Source organism: Branchiostoma lanceolatum, chromosome 2, assembly GCF_035083965.1.
Source record: "Branchiostoma lanceolatum isolate klBraLanc5 chromosome 2, klBraLanc5.hap2, whole genome shotgun sequence".
Classification (NCBI taxonomy): Eukaryota; Metazoa; Chordata; class Leptocardii; order Amphioxiformes; family Branchiostomatidae; genus Branchiostoma; species Branchiostoma lanceolatum.
The window spans coordinates 38,711,621-38,728,359 of NC_089723.1; the positions used below are offsets into that span (position 1 = coordinate 38,711,621).

General features: G+C 41.2%; 2 protein-coding genes across 2 annotated transcripts in view; one reads left to right on the forward strand and one right to left on the reverse strand.

Moving 5' to 3' along the window:
• LOC136427061 (probable E3 ubiquitin-protein ligase HERC1) overlaps window positions 1-7,959 on the reverse strand; it is a 224,335-nt gene extending 216,376 nt beyond the window's left edge. Inside the window, exons 1-6 of the mRNA XM_066415778.1 lie at window positions 7,777-7,959; window positions 4,127-4,345; window positions 3,280-3,573; window positions 2,379-2,549; window positions 1,536-1,616; window positions 328-432 (exon numbers count right to left, since the gene is read on the reverse strand). Of these exons, the coding sequence (XP_066271875.1) occupies window positions 328-432; window positions 1,536-1,616; window positions 2,379-2,549; window positions 3,280-3,573; window positions 4,127-4,345; window positions 7,777-7,932 (1,026 nt within the window). The 5' untranslated portion in view covers window positions 7,933-7,959. The remainder of the gene's footprint in view (window positions 1-327; window positions 433-1,535; window positions 1,617-2,378; window positions 2,550-3,279; window positions 3,574-4,126; window positions 4,346-7,776) is intronic.
• Window positions 7,960-12,870: 4,911 nt separating this feature from the next.
• On the forward strand, window positions 12,871-15,443 carry LOC136428983 (glutaredoxin-like protein C5orf63 homolog). The gene is made up of 4 exons (XM_066418840.1): window positions 12,871-12,976; window positions 13,737-13,858; window positions 14,066-14,122; window positions 15,204-15,443. The coding sequence occupies exons 2-4, from the start codon at window positions 13,739-13,741 to the stop codon at window positions 15,369-15,371; spliced, it is 345 nt and encodes a 114-aa protein (XP_066274937.1). The 5' UTR covers window positions 12,871-12,976; window positions 13,737-13,738; the 3' UTR covers window positions 15,372-15,443.
• Window positions 15,444-16,739: the final 1,296 nt, after the last annotated feature.

Consider the following 16,739-nt stretch of genomic DNA (forward strand, 5'->3'; position numbering starts at 1 on the left):
AAATTTTATCGGCCCCATTGGTGGTCTTCTTGGGCAGTTCTAACTGTACATCTTACTGCTATTTTATACAGCAAATATAAATTTCTCAACCACTGCCAAAGCAGCTTTTTATCTGTCCATGCCATTGGGTGATGACTATGCAAGGAAGTATTCCAGACAATGCGTTTTTCCCCATTAAAGAACTAGCCTGGGTACCATCCTCTGTAGTAACTGCTGGCTCAATCTTTCTGCTTGCCAACCACGGATACCATCCTACGTAGTAACAGTAGAGGATACTAGTAGTACCCAGGCTATCAAAGAACAGGTTATCTAGGATAGGTTTCTTACCTCCTCCATCAGCACCATCCCAGCCAGGTACAGGGGAAACATCCCTTGTTCTGTTTTGTTCATGTCGGTGATTTGGTGATCTCTCTTGTCGTTTCCAGAGCCACCCTGAGAAAGGGACGAGTGTAGCACATATTACTCCTGACACAAGTACGTAACATTTCAACCCACCAAGAACCTCCATGGACCCACCGACTGGACCTAGCAGCCACCAAGACTAAAAAAAATCCCTTTTTCCACCACTAAGGCCTCCTTTCCACTAGATGGTGATCGGTGTAGAACCGTTGAGGAACCAAAAATGAATTTCTGTAACTATTGATTTCACAATTGGAATATGATTGAAGATGTTGAAGTATGAAAGACAACAAAACACACAAAATTCAGTGAGAAATCTGTCAAAGCTTGGCTACTCAATGGTCGCAGTGCTGTCACAACCTCCAGTGAAAAGGGGATGTCAGAGAGAGAAGCTGTCACTGACCCACAAAAGAGAATGTGACAGGAAGTACAAAGGAATTTCATAGGAAAAGGGACCAAACTGATTTGGTCACTTAAACTTCAAGTATCATGTCAGTTTCTATGAACCACCATGTAGACTGGTATCTAACCCTATTATACCAAGTCTCTTCTGCAGCTACAATAGGGCTGGATACAAGGCTATCACCAAGTACCAAGCACCTTTCCTAAGGAAAACCCCCAGAGTATATGGATAGTGACTGTGTATAAATGTGTACCAGCAGCTGTAATAAGGTGATCCTGGTCGAGAACATCCTTTCTATACTTGGGACACATGTACAGTCAGTGTCATCCCCTTGCTTTCTCTATAAAGGACCAATCACTTTTGTTAAAAATATAATTCTATAAATCAAGGTGATCACAATTTTTGTTTATTGTTCGATCAGCTTAGGTTGACACATGTGGAAAAATATAAATTATGAAATCCATCCCAAGAAAATATTGTATCAATATAAAACCATGCATTCCTTAGACTTTATCTTCATCAAGAAAACAAAAGTGTTAATTTCAATCTTTTCAGCTACTCAAATAACAAACAGATTAAATGTCTAACATAAAAACATAACTTCCTCTGTAAAGAAATATAAAATGTCTATAGTACAGCAAATAAAAATCAACTAAAAAAATCAACACAAAAGAATTCACAGTTTGACCACTTGAAAATGAACGCTATGGCTCTATCTTATAGAACATCTTACCACAGAAGTTTCCATCACTTGCAGAATCTGTTGGAAGAAGTCGTGTGAAATCTGTCCCAGTCTGTCCTCTTCTCTCTCCACCTGTGGAAATAGCAAGGTGGCAAGTTGATTATGTGATTAGGGCTACCAGGTATTGACATAGAATCTTAAGATTCTGGGTTTGGGACATTGGATCCTTAGCAAGCAACAGTGTTGTGCACTTAATGTATATAGCCAACAAATGTATATAGTACCAGTAACCTATTGTTACAGCAAAGTCAGACACAGTTAACTGACGCATGTATGTTTTTCCTATGTTTTTATCATGTATTTGCAATTAGCCCACGGGCATGAACTTGCAATAAACTTCTCGATAATCTTAATACCTAGCCTCCATAGCAGGCTCTACTGGGCCTTATTTGGTTGGCTTATAATACACTTTTTGCAGCCATTTTGCCCGTAGGTTACAGGCTGGCTGATGGTTACGGGCTAACTGCAAAAAGTGTATTATAAGCCCCCCCAAAAAGGGCCCGGTAAAGCCTGCTATGGAGGCTACTTAATACCTATTTCCTCACTTGACTTGACAATGAGTACCTAGCTACAGTTAGGGACGTCAAAGCAGGGGCTCATGTTTAAGAAAGCCACACCTTAACCACATTAAAGATCCCACCACACTTATCAAAAATATCAGTGGTCCATCCCAGTGTGAGTGGATCAAACCTAGCAGTCAGGTCTTACTCAGCTTTTACTGACTGAGCCATACTGTTGTTTAAGCCTGAAGGCAATCTAAAAGTTATGTGAAACAAACACCTTTAAGGGACCACCCTAAAGATTAATAAAGAAATGAAACAAATAAACATTCACCTGTGTTCCCAGAGCTGCTGACGCGGCCAGAGCCATCTCTATCCAGTCCAGCAGGTAGCGCAGCGAGCCCCTCTGAGACGCCAGCCCCAGGAGCAGCTCTGCGGCGAGTCTCTTCCCCAGGCTGTCTGCACCCGAGGTGGGCATCGTCACGCTCTTCAGGAACTCTGTCACCTGTTTAGTTTTATTTTATTCACAGATATTTTATGAGTATCAGGCAAAATGCACAATTGCTGATATCAGTAATGTATGTAGAAATGTATGTTGAAACATTAGTTAGATGTATAGAATAGAATCTTGTTACTTTTTATCGTTTGTACCTTTGCAATTACTGCATGTAGAAACTTTAGATGTATAGAATAGAATCAAATCACTTTTTACCGTTTGTACTCTTGCAATTAGCCTACGGGCATGAATTTGCAAATAAAAGAATATATATCAAGCCTTCTTCTCAAAAACATAAATATAAGACAAGACTAAAAACACAATATCAACATACATACATAAATACAAAGTGGATGAAACAAAAGTGAATGTAAGCAATTACAAGTTGGTGATCCATCAATTACGAGAATCTACCTGCACAGTGAATGAAATTGTGGACTTTATCAAAGATGTTACAGTTACCTAGGATATTTGGAGTTTCTTTTGACACAACCAGGAATCTCACCTGCTGACGTTTCGGTGTCTGTCAGACACCTTCTTCAGAGCTTCTGACTGGAGTACTGCTTCTCACCGCTATAAGTAGCCGATGTAGGTGAAGTATAAGTAGCCGAAGCTCTAAAGAAGATGTCTGACAGACCCCGAAACGTCAGCAGGTGAGATTCCTGGTTGTGATAAAAGAAACTCCAAATATCCTATGCTCTACCAACCTGATGAAATTATTTTCGGAAGTTACAGTTACCTGTTTGAGACAGTCCAGTCCCATCGGCGGCATCTTAGTCTCGTTAGCTAGCGACAACGGCGGCAGGGAGCTGACGACATCCATGGCGGTCTGTATGACGTCGTTGCAAAGAGAGAGGTTCCCGCCTGGCGGAGACTGGAGCCAGCTTTGTCGTAAAAGCGCGAACAGAAGGCTGAGGCCCGTCCGGACACCCATCTCGATCAGGGCATCGTTTCCCGTGCGCGTTTTCTCCCCGCTGGACTTCTCGCTGTTGACGCCTGCTTGCGTCTCCTGCGTCTGCTGTTGCTGCCGGACCTAAGACAAAGAGACTCCTTTGTTATGAGAGCTTTGAGAGACTTACAAAGAAAGATTTAAGGCCCATGTACGTTTTAGTCATTGTTTGTCTAAAGGAAACATTTTAAAAGTATATTATAATAAGTTCTTGAATATTATATTTTTGATGTAGTCTGCCAGATTACATTTGACAGTAGTCTGCCAGATTACATAAATCTGTCACTTTAACAAACAGTGGGTTTGAGAGAAGAAGAACTTTATTGCACGACAATTGTATATGGTACAACTACAAAGTATGGCAAGAATGATTAAACAAGACATCTCTAGTGTAGTACTCCCCATGTATGCACAGTTTAGATTAAAAAAAAGACTGCATCATATTGTTGGGTAGGAGATCTCTTCGGACATATCCTTTCAGGGTGGTGGAATGTACCCTGGTGGAATTATGTCAGTAGAGGTTAAATTCTATCTAATCGACTGTGCTGTTTGCGTGCTCTTACAATAATATTGTACTTCTTGAGACATGTAAAAATGTTTTGCAATTCAGTTGATTTTACAGTAAAGATTGACTCACCTTCTCTTTATCGTGATACTTGTTTGACACGGCGTAGAAAATCCGCTGAAGCACCACGAGCCTCTTCCGGAGGGACGAAGAAAACGGGGAGTCGGAGCAGACGCTGCGGGCGAGCGTGAGCTGGCTGTTCAGGAGCGCTCTCAGGAAGTGCTCCTGCTCCTCCTGACAGAGAATCTCCCGTTCGAAGTCTGGAAGCTGCGGCCCCTTCAGATGTAAAGCCTGTTGAGGGAGTTTTTAAAAACAACTTTAGTCAGTAAAAAGGTGACATACATCATACAATACATATACAAATCTACATTTGACAAGAATGAGGAAGGATGGAATTACAATATCATTTGTCTGTTATTTAACAATTCATCTAATGGATAACCATCATTGAAATTATATATTTGCATATTTGGTTCAGTTTACTTTGAAAGTATTGTAAGTTTGGATTGATGTCTTGTGCAAAACAGGTATAGATAAATATATTTGGCAATAAGGATACAGTTATTGTATTAAATAGCTTTTGGTCCCTAAATGATGTTTCAAGTAAACCATATACAGAATAAAAAGACTTCTTTTGACACAATGATTTATTCCACCGACATTTCGGTGACCATCTGTCACCTTCATCAAGGCAATTCTGACTAGTTCAAATTGCACTCTGACTCACTCACTCACTCACTCACTCACTCACTCACTCACTCACTCACTCACTCACTCACTCACTCACTCACTCACTCACTCACTCACCCAGGTTCTCCACTGCTGGTGATCTTCTGCCAGTCTGGCCATCTGGTTAGTTCCCAAATGGGGAACAGTATCGGCAATGTGGTAAATAAGCTACATGTATATACAGTAGGGGTGGATACCGGTAATCGGCTTAGTAAGGCCCAAGTCCAAGTTTAGGTCCAGAGATTTAGGTTCAGGTCCGGACCTGAACCTGGACCTGATCCTGTGCAGTTGATGTTTTATTAGACCAATATTAGGCATAGAGAATTTTAAAATACTGACACACACGACTATAAAAGTTTCTTGGTGAGAAGACTTTTAAGATAAACCAGTGTTTGATATTTGAATGTTGCACTTATTTTAAATGCCTTTTTTGTCAGAGGGGAGACTCAAAACACTTTTAATCAAACAAAATAGAAAAAAATATTAATTTTGTACTTTGTTTAGTTTTTTTGGACTAAGGTTTTGGCTTTCAGGTTTTTTTGGACTCGGTTCTTGGATGTTATAAAGGTCCGAATCAGGTCCAGTGAACCGGTATCCACCCCTAATATACAGTATTACTAAAGTCTCCCTACCTGCTGGGGTATGGGGATAACCTCCTTGTTTGTGATGAGGTATATACAGTATTACTAAAGACTCCCTACCTGCTGGGGTATGGGGATGACCTCCTTGTTTGTGACGAGGTATATACAGTATTACTAAAGACTCCCTACCTGCTGGGGTATGGGGATGACCTCCTTGTTTGTGACGAGGTATATACAGTATTACTAATGTCTCCCTACCTGTTGGGGTATGGGGATGACCTCCTTGTTTGTGATGAGGTATATACAGTATTACTAAAGTCTCTCTACCTGCTGGGGTATGGGGATGACCTCCTTGTTTGTGACGAGGTATATACAGTATTACTAAAGTCTCCCTACCTGCTGGGGTATGGGGATGACCTCCTTGTTTGTGACGAGGTATATACAGTATTGCTAATGTCTCCCTACCTGCTGGGGTATGGGGATGACCTCCTTGTTTGTGACGAGGTATATACAGTATTACTAATGTCTCCCTACCTGCTGGGGTATGGGGATGACCTCCTTGTTTGTGACGAGGTATATACAGTATTGCTAATGTCTCCCTACCTGCTGGGGTATGGGGATGACCTCCTTGTTTGTGATGAGGTATATACAGTATTACTAAAGCCTCCCTACCTGCTGGGGTATGGGGATGACCTCCTTGTTTGTGACGAGGTATATACAGTATTACTGAAGTCTCCCTACCTGCTGGGGCATGGGGATGACCTCCTTGTTTGTGACGAGGTATATACAGTATTACTAAAGTCTCCCTACCTGCTGGGGTATGGGGATGACCTCCTTGTTTGTGACGAGGTATATACAGTATTACTGAAGTCTCCCTACCTGCTGGGGTATGGGGATGACCTCCTTGTTTGTGACGAGGTATATACAGCATTACTAATGTCTCCCTACCTGTTGGGGTATGGGGATGACCTCCTTGTTTGTGACGAGGTATATACAGTATTACTGAAGTCTCCCCACCTGCTGGGGTATGGGGATGACCTCCTTGTTTGTGACGAGGTATATACAGTATTACTAATGTCTCCCTACCTGTTGGGGTATGGGGATGACCTCCTTGTTTGTGACGAGGTATATACAGTATTACTAAAGTCTCCCTACCTGCTGGGGTATGGGGATGACCTCCTTGTTTGTGACGAGGTATATACAGTATTACTAATTTCTCCCCACCTGTTGGGGTATGGGGATGACCTCCTTGTTTGTGACGAAGTATATACAGTGTTGCTAATTTCTCCCCACCTGTTGGGGTATGGGGATGACCTCCTTGTTCGTGACGAGGTATATACAGTATTACTAAAGCCTCCCCACCTGTTGGGGTATGGGGATGACCTCCTTGTTTGTGACGAGGTATATACAGTATTACTAAAGTCTCCCCACCTGCTGGGGTATGGGGATGACCAGTCCTCCTTGTTTGTGACGAGGTATATACAGTATTACTAATGTCTCCCTACCTGTTGGGGTATGGGGATGACCTCCTTGTTTGTGATGAGGTATATACAGTATTACTAAAGTCTCCCCACCTGCTGGGGTATGGGGATGACCTCCTTGTTCGTGACGAGGTATATACAGTATTACTAATGTCTCCCTACCTTTTGGGGTATGGGGATGACCAGACCTCCTTGTTTGTGACGAGGTATATACAGTATTACTAAAGCCTCCCCACCTGTTGGGGTATGGGGATGACCTCCTTGTTTGTGACGAGGTATATACAGTATTACTAAAGCCTCCCCACCTGTTGGGGTATGGGGATGACCTCCTTGTTTGTGACGAGGTATATACAGTATTACTAAAGTCTCCCTACCTGCTGGGGTATGGGGATGACCTCCTTGTTTGTGACGAGGTATATACAGTATTACTAATGTCTCCCTACCTGCTGGGGTATGGGGATGACCTCCTTGTTTGTGGCGAGGTATATACAGTATTACTAATTTCTCCCCACCTGTTGGGGTATGGGGATGACCTCCTTGTTTGTGACGAGGTATATACAGCATTACTAAAGTCTCCCTACCTGCTGGGGTATGGGGATGACCAGTCCTCCTTGTTTGTGACGAGGTATATACAGTATTACTAATGTCTCCCTACCTGCTGGGGTATGGGGATGACCTCCTTGTTTGTGACGAGGTATATACAGTATTACTAAAGCCTCCCTACCTGTTGGGGTATGGGGATGACCTCCTTGTTTGTGACGAGGTATATACAGTATTACTGAAGCCTCCCTACCTGCTGGGGTATGGGGATGACCTCCTTGTTTGTGACGAGGTATATACAGTATTACTAAAGTCTCCCTACCTGCTGGGGTATGGGGATGACCTCCTTGTTTGTGACGAGGTATATACAGTATTACTAAAGTCTCCCCACCTGCTGGGGTATGGGGATGACCTCCTTGTTTGTGACGAGGCGATCGTACAGCATGATGACCCCCTCGCGCGTGGCGATGCTCTCGCAGTCCTCCAGCACCCAGGAGGTGTTCAGGTGCTCCAGCCACTTCAGCTTCACCGGAGGGTTAACCGCCATGGTGGCAGCTTACAGGGACTGCTGATGTATTAGTATTACTGGTTTCTGTTGACATAAAGGCAATGTGTTGAGTTTTGACATTCTTAATATGATAGATACAGTCAAACCTGTACAAGTGACCATTTCTACATGTACATAAGGATTTTTTGGTGCTCCATTCACTTCAGCTTCACTGGAGGATTCACCGCCATGGTGGCAGCTTACAGGGACTGCTGATTTATGACTTGTTCCTGTTAGCAAGAAGAAAACATGTTCAGTTTGACATTCTTTATACCATAGATATTACAGTTTCTTTTCGAGTTACAGATCTTACAGTGGATCTCCACTTCAGCTTCACCGGAGGGTTCACTGCCATGGTGGCAGCTTACAGGAACTGCTGATTTATTACTGGTTTCTGTTGACATAAAGAAAATGTACTGTTCAGTTTGACATTCTTCATACAATCATACATGTACAGTCCGACCTGTACAAGTGACGACTTCTACATTAGGGTTATGTGTTCAATGGGACCACATTTGGTGCTCCATCCACTTCAGCTTCACCGGAGGGTTCACTGCCATGGTGGCAGCTTACAGGGACTGCTAATTTACTGGTTTCTGTTGACATAAAGAAAATGTGTTTAGTTTGACATTCTTCTTATGATAGATATTACAGTTTCTTTTTGAGTTACAGATCTTACAGTGGATATCCACTTGAGCTTCACCGGAGGATTCACCGCCATGGTAGCAGCTTACAGGGACTGCTGATTTACTTGTTCCTGTTAACAAGAGGAAAATGCGTTCAGTTTTACATTCTTCCTATAATAGATACATGTACAGTTCGACCTGTACAAGTGACCACTTCTACATAAGGGTTATCTGTTCAATAGGACCACATTTGGTGCTCCATCCACTTGAGCTTCACTGGAGGATTCACCGCCATGGTGGCAGCTTATAGCTACAGGGACTGCTGATCTCTTACTTGTTTCTGTTAGCAAGAAGAAAATGTGTTCAGTTTGACATTCTTCATATAATAGATGTCTGATCTTGATGCGTTATCAGAATGGCAAAATCGTTGGCTCATGTCGTTCGACCCCTCTAGATGTCACATCCTCCATATCACCCGTAAGAAGCACCCAGTACTCCCTCTGTGGAGAAGCCCTTACCGGTGTTAAGTCCCACCCCTATCTTGGAGTACAACTGTCCGACGATTTGCGGTGGGACACCCATATCAACCACGCCACTAGCAAAGCCAGTGGGGTTCGAGGGGTCATACGGCGCAATTTGACCCACTGTCCATCTGGGGTCAAGGCCACTTCTACATAAGGGTTATCAGTTCAATGGGACCACATTTGGTGCTCCATCTACTTTAACTTCACTGGTGGATTCACTGCCATATTTGTAGCAGCTTACAGGGACTACTACCAGTGGACTCAACCCCTGAAATCTTCGTCAGCGAAGCCAAGCCAACAACAACAGGGACTACTGAGCTATTACTGGTTCCTGTTACTGTTAGCAAGATTACTAAGAAGAAAAACGTACTCAGTTTAACAGTCTTCATACTACATGTATATAGATACATTATCATTTTGAGTCACAGATGTTACAGTAGTAGAAGTCCACTGTGTTCTGCTACTAGTACTACAGTGGTCTGAACACCCTGCAGCTGCAATCAGTCCTTCTTCAAATTTTTCCACTTGGTCCAGTTCATTTCAAGCTTCCTTAGCTCCCATAGTTTTCTTTCTAACCACAACGGTAGGTCTCACTTAAAGAGCAATCGTTCTGTCATCTTTTAACAGTCAGCAGACCATTCAGACACTCACAGAGAAATTGGGATAGACAGATAATTGGGTAATTAGGTTCCAAGCTGATTTAAGTTGATTAGAGCAAGCTAAGGGGGTTCCAGCTAACCTACCTTATTGGAATTACTAAAAATACCAATGGAAGGTGCAGAGATAAAGTAGTAGTCATAATTGCAGTAAAATTTATGAGTAGTCATAGTACTTAGTGGTAGTGCCACTGCCACACTATCGTAATGTGTATGTGCCCAAAGAAGTACTAGTACTTGTGAGAAGTACTCAGTCTTGTGTTATAAAAGGACATCAAAAAGATTTACTCTCACCTCTCAAATAAACGTACCGGTACGTTTATTTTTTTTCGCCTATAGTTCCACCCGGTACGTTCTTATTCTAGATGTTTATTATTTTTTGAAAAATTGAGGCTTTGCAAACCAGGAATCCCTCTAAAATCGTAGGTTTATTTGCCAATATTTCCCCGGTATTTTTGCTCGTAATTCGCTATTTTTCGGCCTACCGGCGTTGATTTTCTCGCCGCTTTGACGGCCTTGTGAAAAGTATCCTGGCGGCACTCGTAACATATCGGTCGATATCGCTATGACGCTACAAAGTAAACCGGAAAAAAAGACGCGACATTGACATTTTAAAATACAATTTTCATATAAATAACTTTGATAGTCTCTGTTTATATCGTAAACCAAAGCACGCTGATCAAAAACGTGTGGAGTAGGGTGCACGCCTGCACGGGGAATAACGTTAATAATTTCCTGACCACTATATCCGTAGTATGGGCAGCGCGGCAGAAGAATTATTTGTTCGCAGAAGACATGTAACATGTTAAAACAACAATCATAACTTAACTTCCCTTGTAATATGTGTTTTGAGGCCACAAAATCTCTAAAACGGCAGAAATATGTCCGATATGATTCGGTAAACAACAGCGCGAAATCGCGAAACATGGCCGCCACTCTCAGGCATGGCGACAGTAAAACTAGCAGCATATTGCGTAGTGCGGATACCGATCTTTAAAATGATACCGTAAACGCATGGAAATATTATATTTTTTGGGCAACGATAGACACACAAGGCCATATTTATTTTCAGAGGGTTCATTTTTTTAAATAATCGTAAGATTTTCCCAATTTAGGCGGTTCATCGCGGGTTTCTAGTGTCAACACGTAATGGGTAACTTCTTAGTATGTGCGGTCTGTGACGTTGAGCTACTTTTACAGTCGATCTCTGTTCAATATTGTGGGATTTACCGCGGGAACTCGAAATCCGAGCGTCTCACTTTGTTTTTGACGCTATGGAGCAAAAGTTTATAGACATATTTCTTTTGTGGAAGGACTGTGTTCATATTTGTGTTTTTTTGTGGTTGATGTCTTTAGAAAATATGATCAGGTACATTTATCTTAAGTACTCTGATGATTTTTGTTATATGACACTGATTGTCAGTCATAATAAAATGATATAACAATTTTCTTTGATCACTTGCTTCAAGTTCCAAGTAGAAAAAGCATGTATCATGTACATTTTCACTTGTTGAATTTGAAAGCACCGTGGCCCCCGGTTAGGGGTCATAGCGGGGAACCTATGCCCAATTTTTCAATATTACTACCGGTATTATATTTTACGAAGAGGCGAGGAAGATCATCATGATTTGAACAAGCTATGGACAGTTATTCTATTCAATATCTATATACTTAATAGGTATGGCATAATTGACTAAATATAAGTTACCTACCTGCTTATTAGCTTATTTCCCTCTGACAGTGACAGTTGTACATGTATGGACACAGTTTACCTAGCCTCGACTGTCGATTTTTGAAATTTTCCGGGGGGTACTTTTATTCCAGGGGGTACTTATATTACATTTTGAAGATTTGTCCGGGGGGTACTTCTATTCCAGGGGGTACTTCTATTTGAGAGGTTAGAGTAAAGACATTATGATTTCACGTATTGGACTTTGTCACAAGCATATGGCCAGTTCACATTACCAGCTATAACTTAAGATGAGACTTTCAAAGCAACATCTTGCACATTATTTTTCTTAAGGTCAAACTAGATTACAGCATGGAGATTGAACATAGATTGTGATCTTTTTCTGTCACAGCAGCTTATTCAAAGTTGTAACAAATGTATCAAGGATTACAAGGCTATCCCCGTATGAAAGTAAAGTAACCAAGTCAGTGCACAAATTGTCCGAAATCATACTTAACATATCCCTGATGCAGCCTTTGAGATTTCCTAGATTATAAATTATGTTATCTCTACACAAATGGCATCCACAGTCTTACAATTGTTGTTCTATGGAAGCACAGGACAAGTTTGATGCAAGGAGGTTATATAGACTATATAACCTCATTGTTTGACAGTAGCTGGGGTTTTCTATGTATTCTGTACCTCTTTTGTCCAATGATTGATGATTAAAAAAAAAAATTTTCTTTGCTGTGCTGTCTTGACTACCCCCCCCCCCCCAGCCCTTGGGAGCCCTTGCTAGTCGTTCAAACTTCCATATAAAGTTAAGTTACCATAATAGGTAGTTATATCTATATGAAAATCTTAATGGCTAAAAACTACTCATATTTCTTAAAACCAAGGATTCCGAAGACACAAGATTTTGCAAGGAAACCAGGAAAAACATGACAACAAAACAAAGTTATACCTGGGTTATAACCCGCCTTCTTTTTAGTTATTGGCCACAGGCGCTCCCCTCCCACACCCTTACAAAAATGTACAAACTCTTACTTTCGAATGTCTGGGTCAAAGGACATTTCATATCAATGACTTGATTATGAATCACCTTCCTAACGACATATGTACCCTGAGAAATTTGCAATGTTCATTTTCTCCGTGTTGTTGACCAAATTCTGACCCAATGGTTCCAGCCTTCACCTCTTTCTAACTTTAGATGATGCGACAGTTTTTGTCAACACTCGCGCTATCTTGCCGCATGCCAACAGTTTTACCTACGAAAATGGTCAACAGTTGGACCCAAAGTCTACAGAAATGTTCCTCATCACCTTGCCGATGTTGTCCGTGTTGTGTCCGTGAGAAGCAACCCTCAGCTAGGTCACAAACCGGGGCAACAGACGACTGTTGTCTGTACCGAAATTGGAACCGACCCTATCGGCCGACATTTTGTCGGGAATGACCTCAGGTCGGAGGTTGGAGGTCAGGAATCAGCTGTGAGAGGCTGTGTACATGTGATGTTGTGTTGTGAACTTCTGTGGTACTTATATTAACGACTGCAAACTTCACAGATTATCAGTAAGCTACATTGGAACATCAATTTAAGTCTCATGTAACGTTAGTTGCCAGCCTAGATGTGTCAAAGATTTATCATATTTTCTATTATAAAGGAAAACACTATTCCTGTGTGTGTTGATAAAATATCATGTTTGCTAAAATGTCCATCTAACATATCATTTACCAGTTTCTGAATTTTGCCAGAGGATTGGGCATATAGAAAAAGTATGAGAAGGTACCGTAGTACTACAGGTAACATTACTGTATATGTACGAAGATGTACAAAATTATACTCTGCATTGTATTTAATTACTTAGTGGAGTAGAGTACTAGTTTACGGTCAGGTAATACGTTCTTCCAGGTTAGACTGTTCCTTGTTTTGTTTTGTTGGTAATGGCTAAGTTTGTTTATGATTTTTTTTTTTTAAATGTTGAGTTATTTAACCTCTTAATTTGTCTATGAATCTTCGGAGTTGTTCAAATAAATCTTGTAAATAAGCTAGTTCGGAGTTGCTACTACGCATGTGCAGTGTCAAAGGTGAAGGCCCCCGCGACGAAAACAAGACCCGTCTGGGCGTTGTTATGCAAATCTAGACAATGTGGAGGCGAGCACTGTTTCCGTCGCGGGGGCCTTCACCTTTGACACTGCACATGCGTAGTAGCAACTCCGAACTAGCTTATTCGTGGAGGAAAGGTCTTAGTAAAGATTGTGAAAATAAAACCACTGCAAAAGTTTCAAGATTTTACAGAATTCTATGTACATCATTTCTTCTCCCTTCCAGACATGATCATCCAGAGACAAGTGATGCAGGGTGCATCGTGGGTCATCCGACATGGCGGCCACCCAACCTTTAGGCTGTATTCAACAAGAAAAACTCTACCTGTCCTGACCCTGTATACCAAAGTAAATATGTCATTTCAAACTTTTTTGCATTTCATTACCTAGATTTGATTAAAAAAGAGTTTAGAGCATTACACATCCATGTTCTAATGTCCTAATGTCTGATACAGTGTGTGGGTCCTTATGATGTTTTACCAGGCGTCTTTTATGGACTATTACTTAGGATGTAAAGTACTGAGTTACGTAGCAACACTCTTTTTTGTCTTCCAGGAGGTGTGTCCTCTGTGTGATGACGCTAAGGAAGTTTTAATACCATACAGACACAGGGTAAGCATTTTAAAACTTGAAAAGATTTTCTTCTGGTTGCACCAAAATGATAATTGTCAGGACTTTATTTCCCTCTGCTTACCTGGAAGGAACTTACCCATTCTTATGTTGCTCACTCACTGGGAACTTCTGTATGTTGTGTACACATGACATTGACTCTGTCATTTGTATGTCCTCAATATTGTTAAGATATGCTATAAATTTCAATGTTATCCCTATTGTTAGTATTGCATAGTAATACCATGGACTTCAGGCATGCAATGATAGTTGAAATTTTTATCATCCCTGAATTTTCCTTGAATCTTGAGTGCTGTAGTTCACTGCTAACAAGACAGGGGACGATGTTGACAAAGTTTCATGAACATGTTATTCTTATTGACAGTATAACTGGGATTCTGACCATTTATTTTATAAAGCACATTATTTTCTATGGCAATATAACAGAGCTTTGAATTTTTTTCAGCCCCACTATTTTTTTGGGGGGCCCATGTTGCTGGTATTCATTATTAATATTCATATTAGCTTGCAAGAACGTTTTTCATCAATTTCATGTCATGAAGTTCAGACTTCTTGGACAGACTGGGTGAAATTTCTTTCTGTCTGTCCCAAAAAACAATTTCCATCCAGGGTCAAAGGGACAAGTCCTGGAGACATCCTTGATATATAGCCACCTGTCCTTTTGTATTCATACCCTAATATGCCTTCATGTATCATCTACTATTGTACTAACATAATTCCACCAGGGTACATGATTCCACTAGCCTCAAAAGATATGTCCCAACAGATCTTTAGCACAATGTCCCCCAGTAGAATGCACTCCTGTATATCTAAACTGTGCATATCTGGGGGGTGCTGCAGTACAGATCTCTCAAACCTACTGTTTTTCAAAGAGACGGATTTATGTTAAACCCTGTGAGATGTAGCCTCCATAGCAGGCTCTACCGGGCTTATAAAACACCTTTTGCAGCCAGCTCGTAACCATCAGCCAGCCTGAAACCATGGTTACGGGCTGGCTGCAAAAGGTGTATTATAAGCCCCCCAAAAATGGAGGTTACACTTTCTCTTCGTCCGTTTTCTCCAGTTTAAACTTGAAGAAGTGGACATCACAAAACCAGACAACAAGCAGTGGTTCCGGCAGTACAGATACGAGATTCCTGTTTTCCACTTCAATGGGCAGTTTCTGATGAAGCACAGAGTCGATGTCCCAGCTTTGGAGGAAGCCCTTAAGAAATGGGAGGACTCAACATAATAGTCACTGTATGAAACGTCAGTAGGCAAATAGCAGTGGACAACTGTACATGCTCAAGCCACCTTTATTTTTATTCATTATATTTATCTTTATTTATTACATTTATTTCTATTTATTACACACTCAAGCCACATGTTCAGAAAAGACGCTGTATCCACATAGTTCCCGTTTAGAAATTTATTCAAGCCTACACTCAGACTAGTTTCACCTTGTGTTGTTTAGGGCTTGAATGAGTGTGTTCGGTTGACTTGAGGTTTTTCACTACTATTTGCCTATATATGCCTGTATGAAATGTCATTAAGTTTCACCAGTAATTGTTCTGGTTTGTCTTTGCACTAAATTTTTATCTGTCCCACTCAGTATTTCGATAAGTTCTTTGTTGGGACAGCAAGGGTCAAAAGCATGCAATTGTGGAGAAAATATATTTTCATATATGAACATCAGATTTTGTCCCTCTGCAAGGACAGATGGGGTGAAATTTTTGTCTGCCCATGCAACAAGAAACTTTCCATCCGGGGACCGGGATGGAGGGAGGGACACTCACTCACTCACTCACTCACTCACTCACTATCCGGTTTATTGTCTTCTTTTCCTCATCATCTGGGGGTTTGACGTGCTTGCATGCTGATGGGGAAGCTTGGTGGCCGCTCGCCAGGTGCCTCTGTCCTGTGGATTTACATCGTGTAGGTCCTGGTAACATGAGACATGCATGTGATATGCAGAGAAAATGATATCCGGGCTTTGGAGAAACCCATTAAGAAATGGGAGGACTCAACATACATGTAATAATGCATGAAATGTTGTTTAGTTTAGTTACTGGTCCAGCAGACAGTCCTGCTCCATATATTACCTATTACATGTACTTAATAAACTATAAATTTTCTTCAGCCTCAGTTTTTGTTTGAGAGCCCATATTGTTAATTTTCTGGGTTAAATCTGCCATTTAAAGCTGAACCATAAATACATTTTCATTACTTTCATGTCATGAAGTTCAGATATTTTGGACAGACAGGGTCAAATTTTTGTCCGTCCCAACAAGCAAATTTCCATCCCAGGCCTGAAGAAAATTCAAAGCCGTGATAGGGAGAAAATGGAATCAAATGCTTTATCTGCAATCCTCTCTGGTTTATGATTGCCCCAAGCTACATTGCATTTTATCCTAGCAACAAATTTGTCCTTAATAGACCCTAGAAACATGTTTTAATGGAGGAATATCTATGGCCTTGATGCTGCTTATAATAGTCTCTCTATCCAGAGCAAGGCTGACATCTAGGGTGTTGATAGATAAATGAAGTTACTATTCTGTGCCCTTCATCTTCTACAAGGTCACATTTTCCCTTTGAGTTTCTAGTTAAATCGCTATTCATT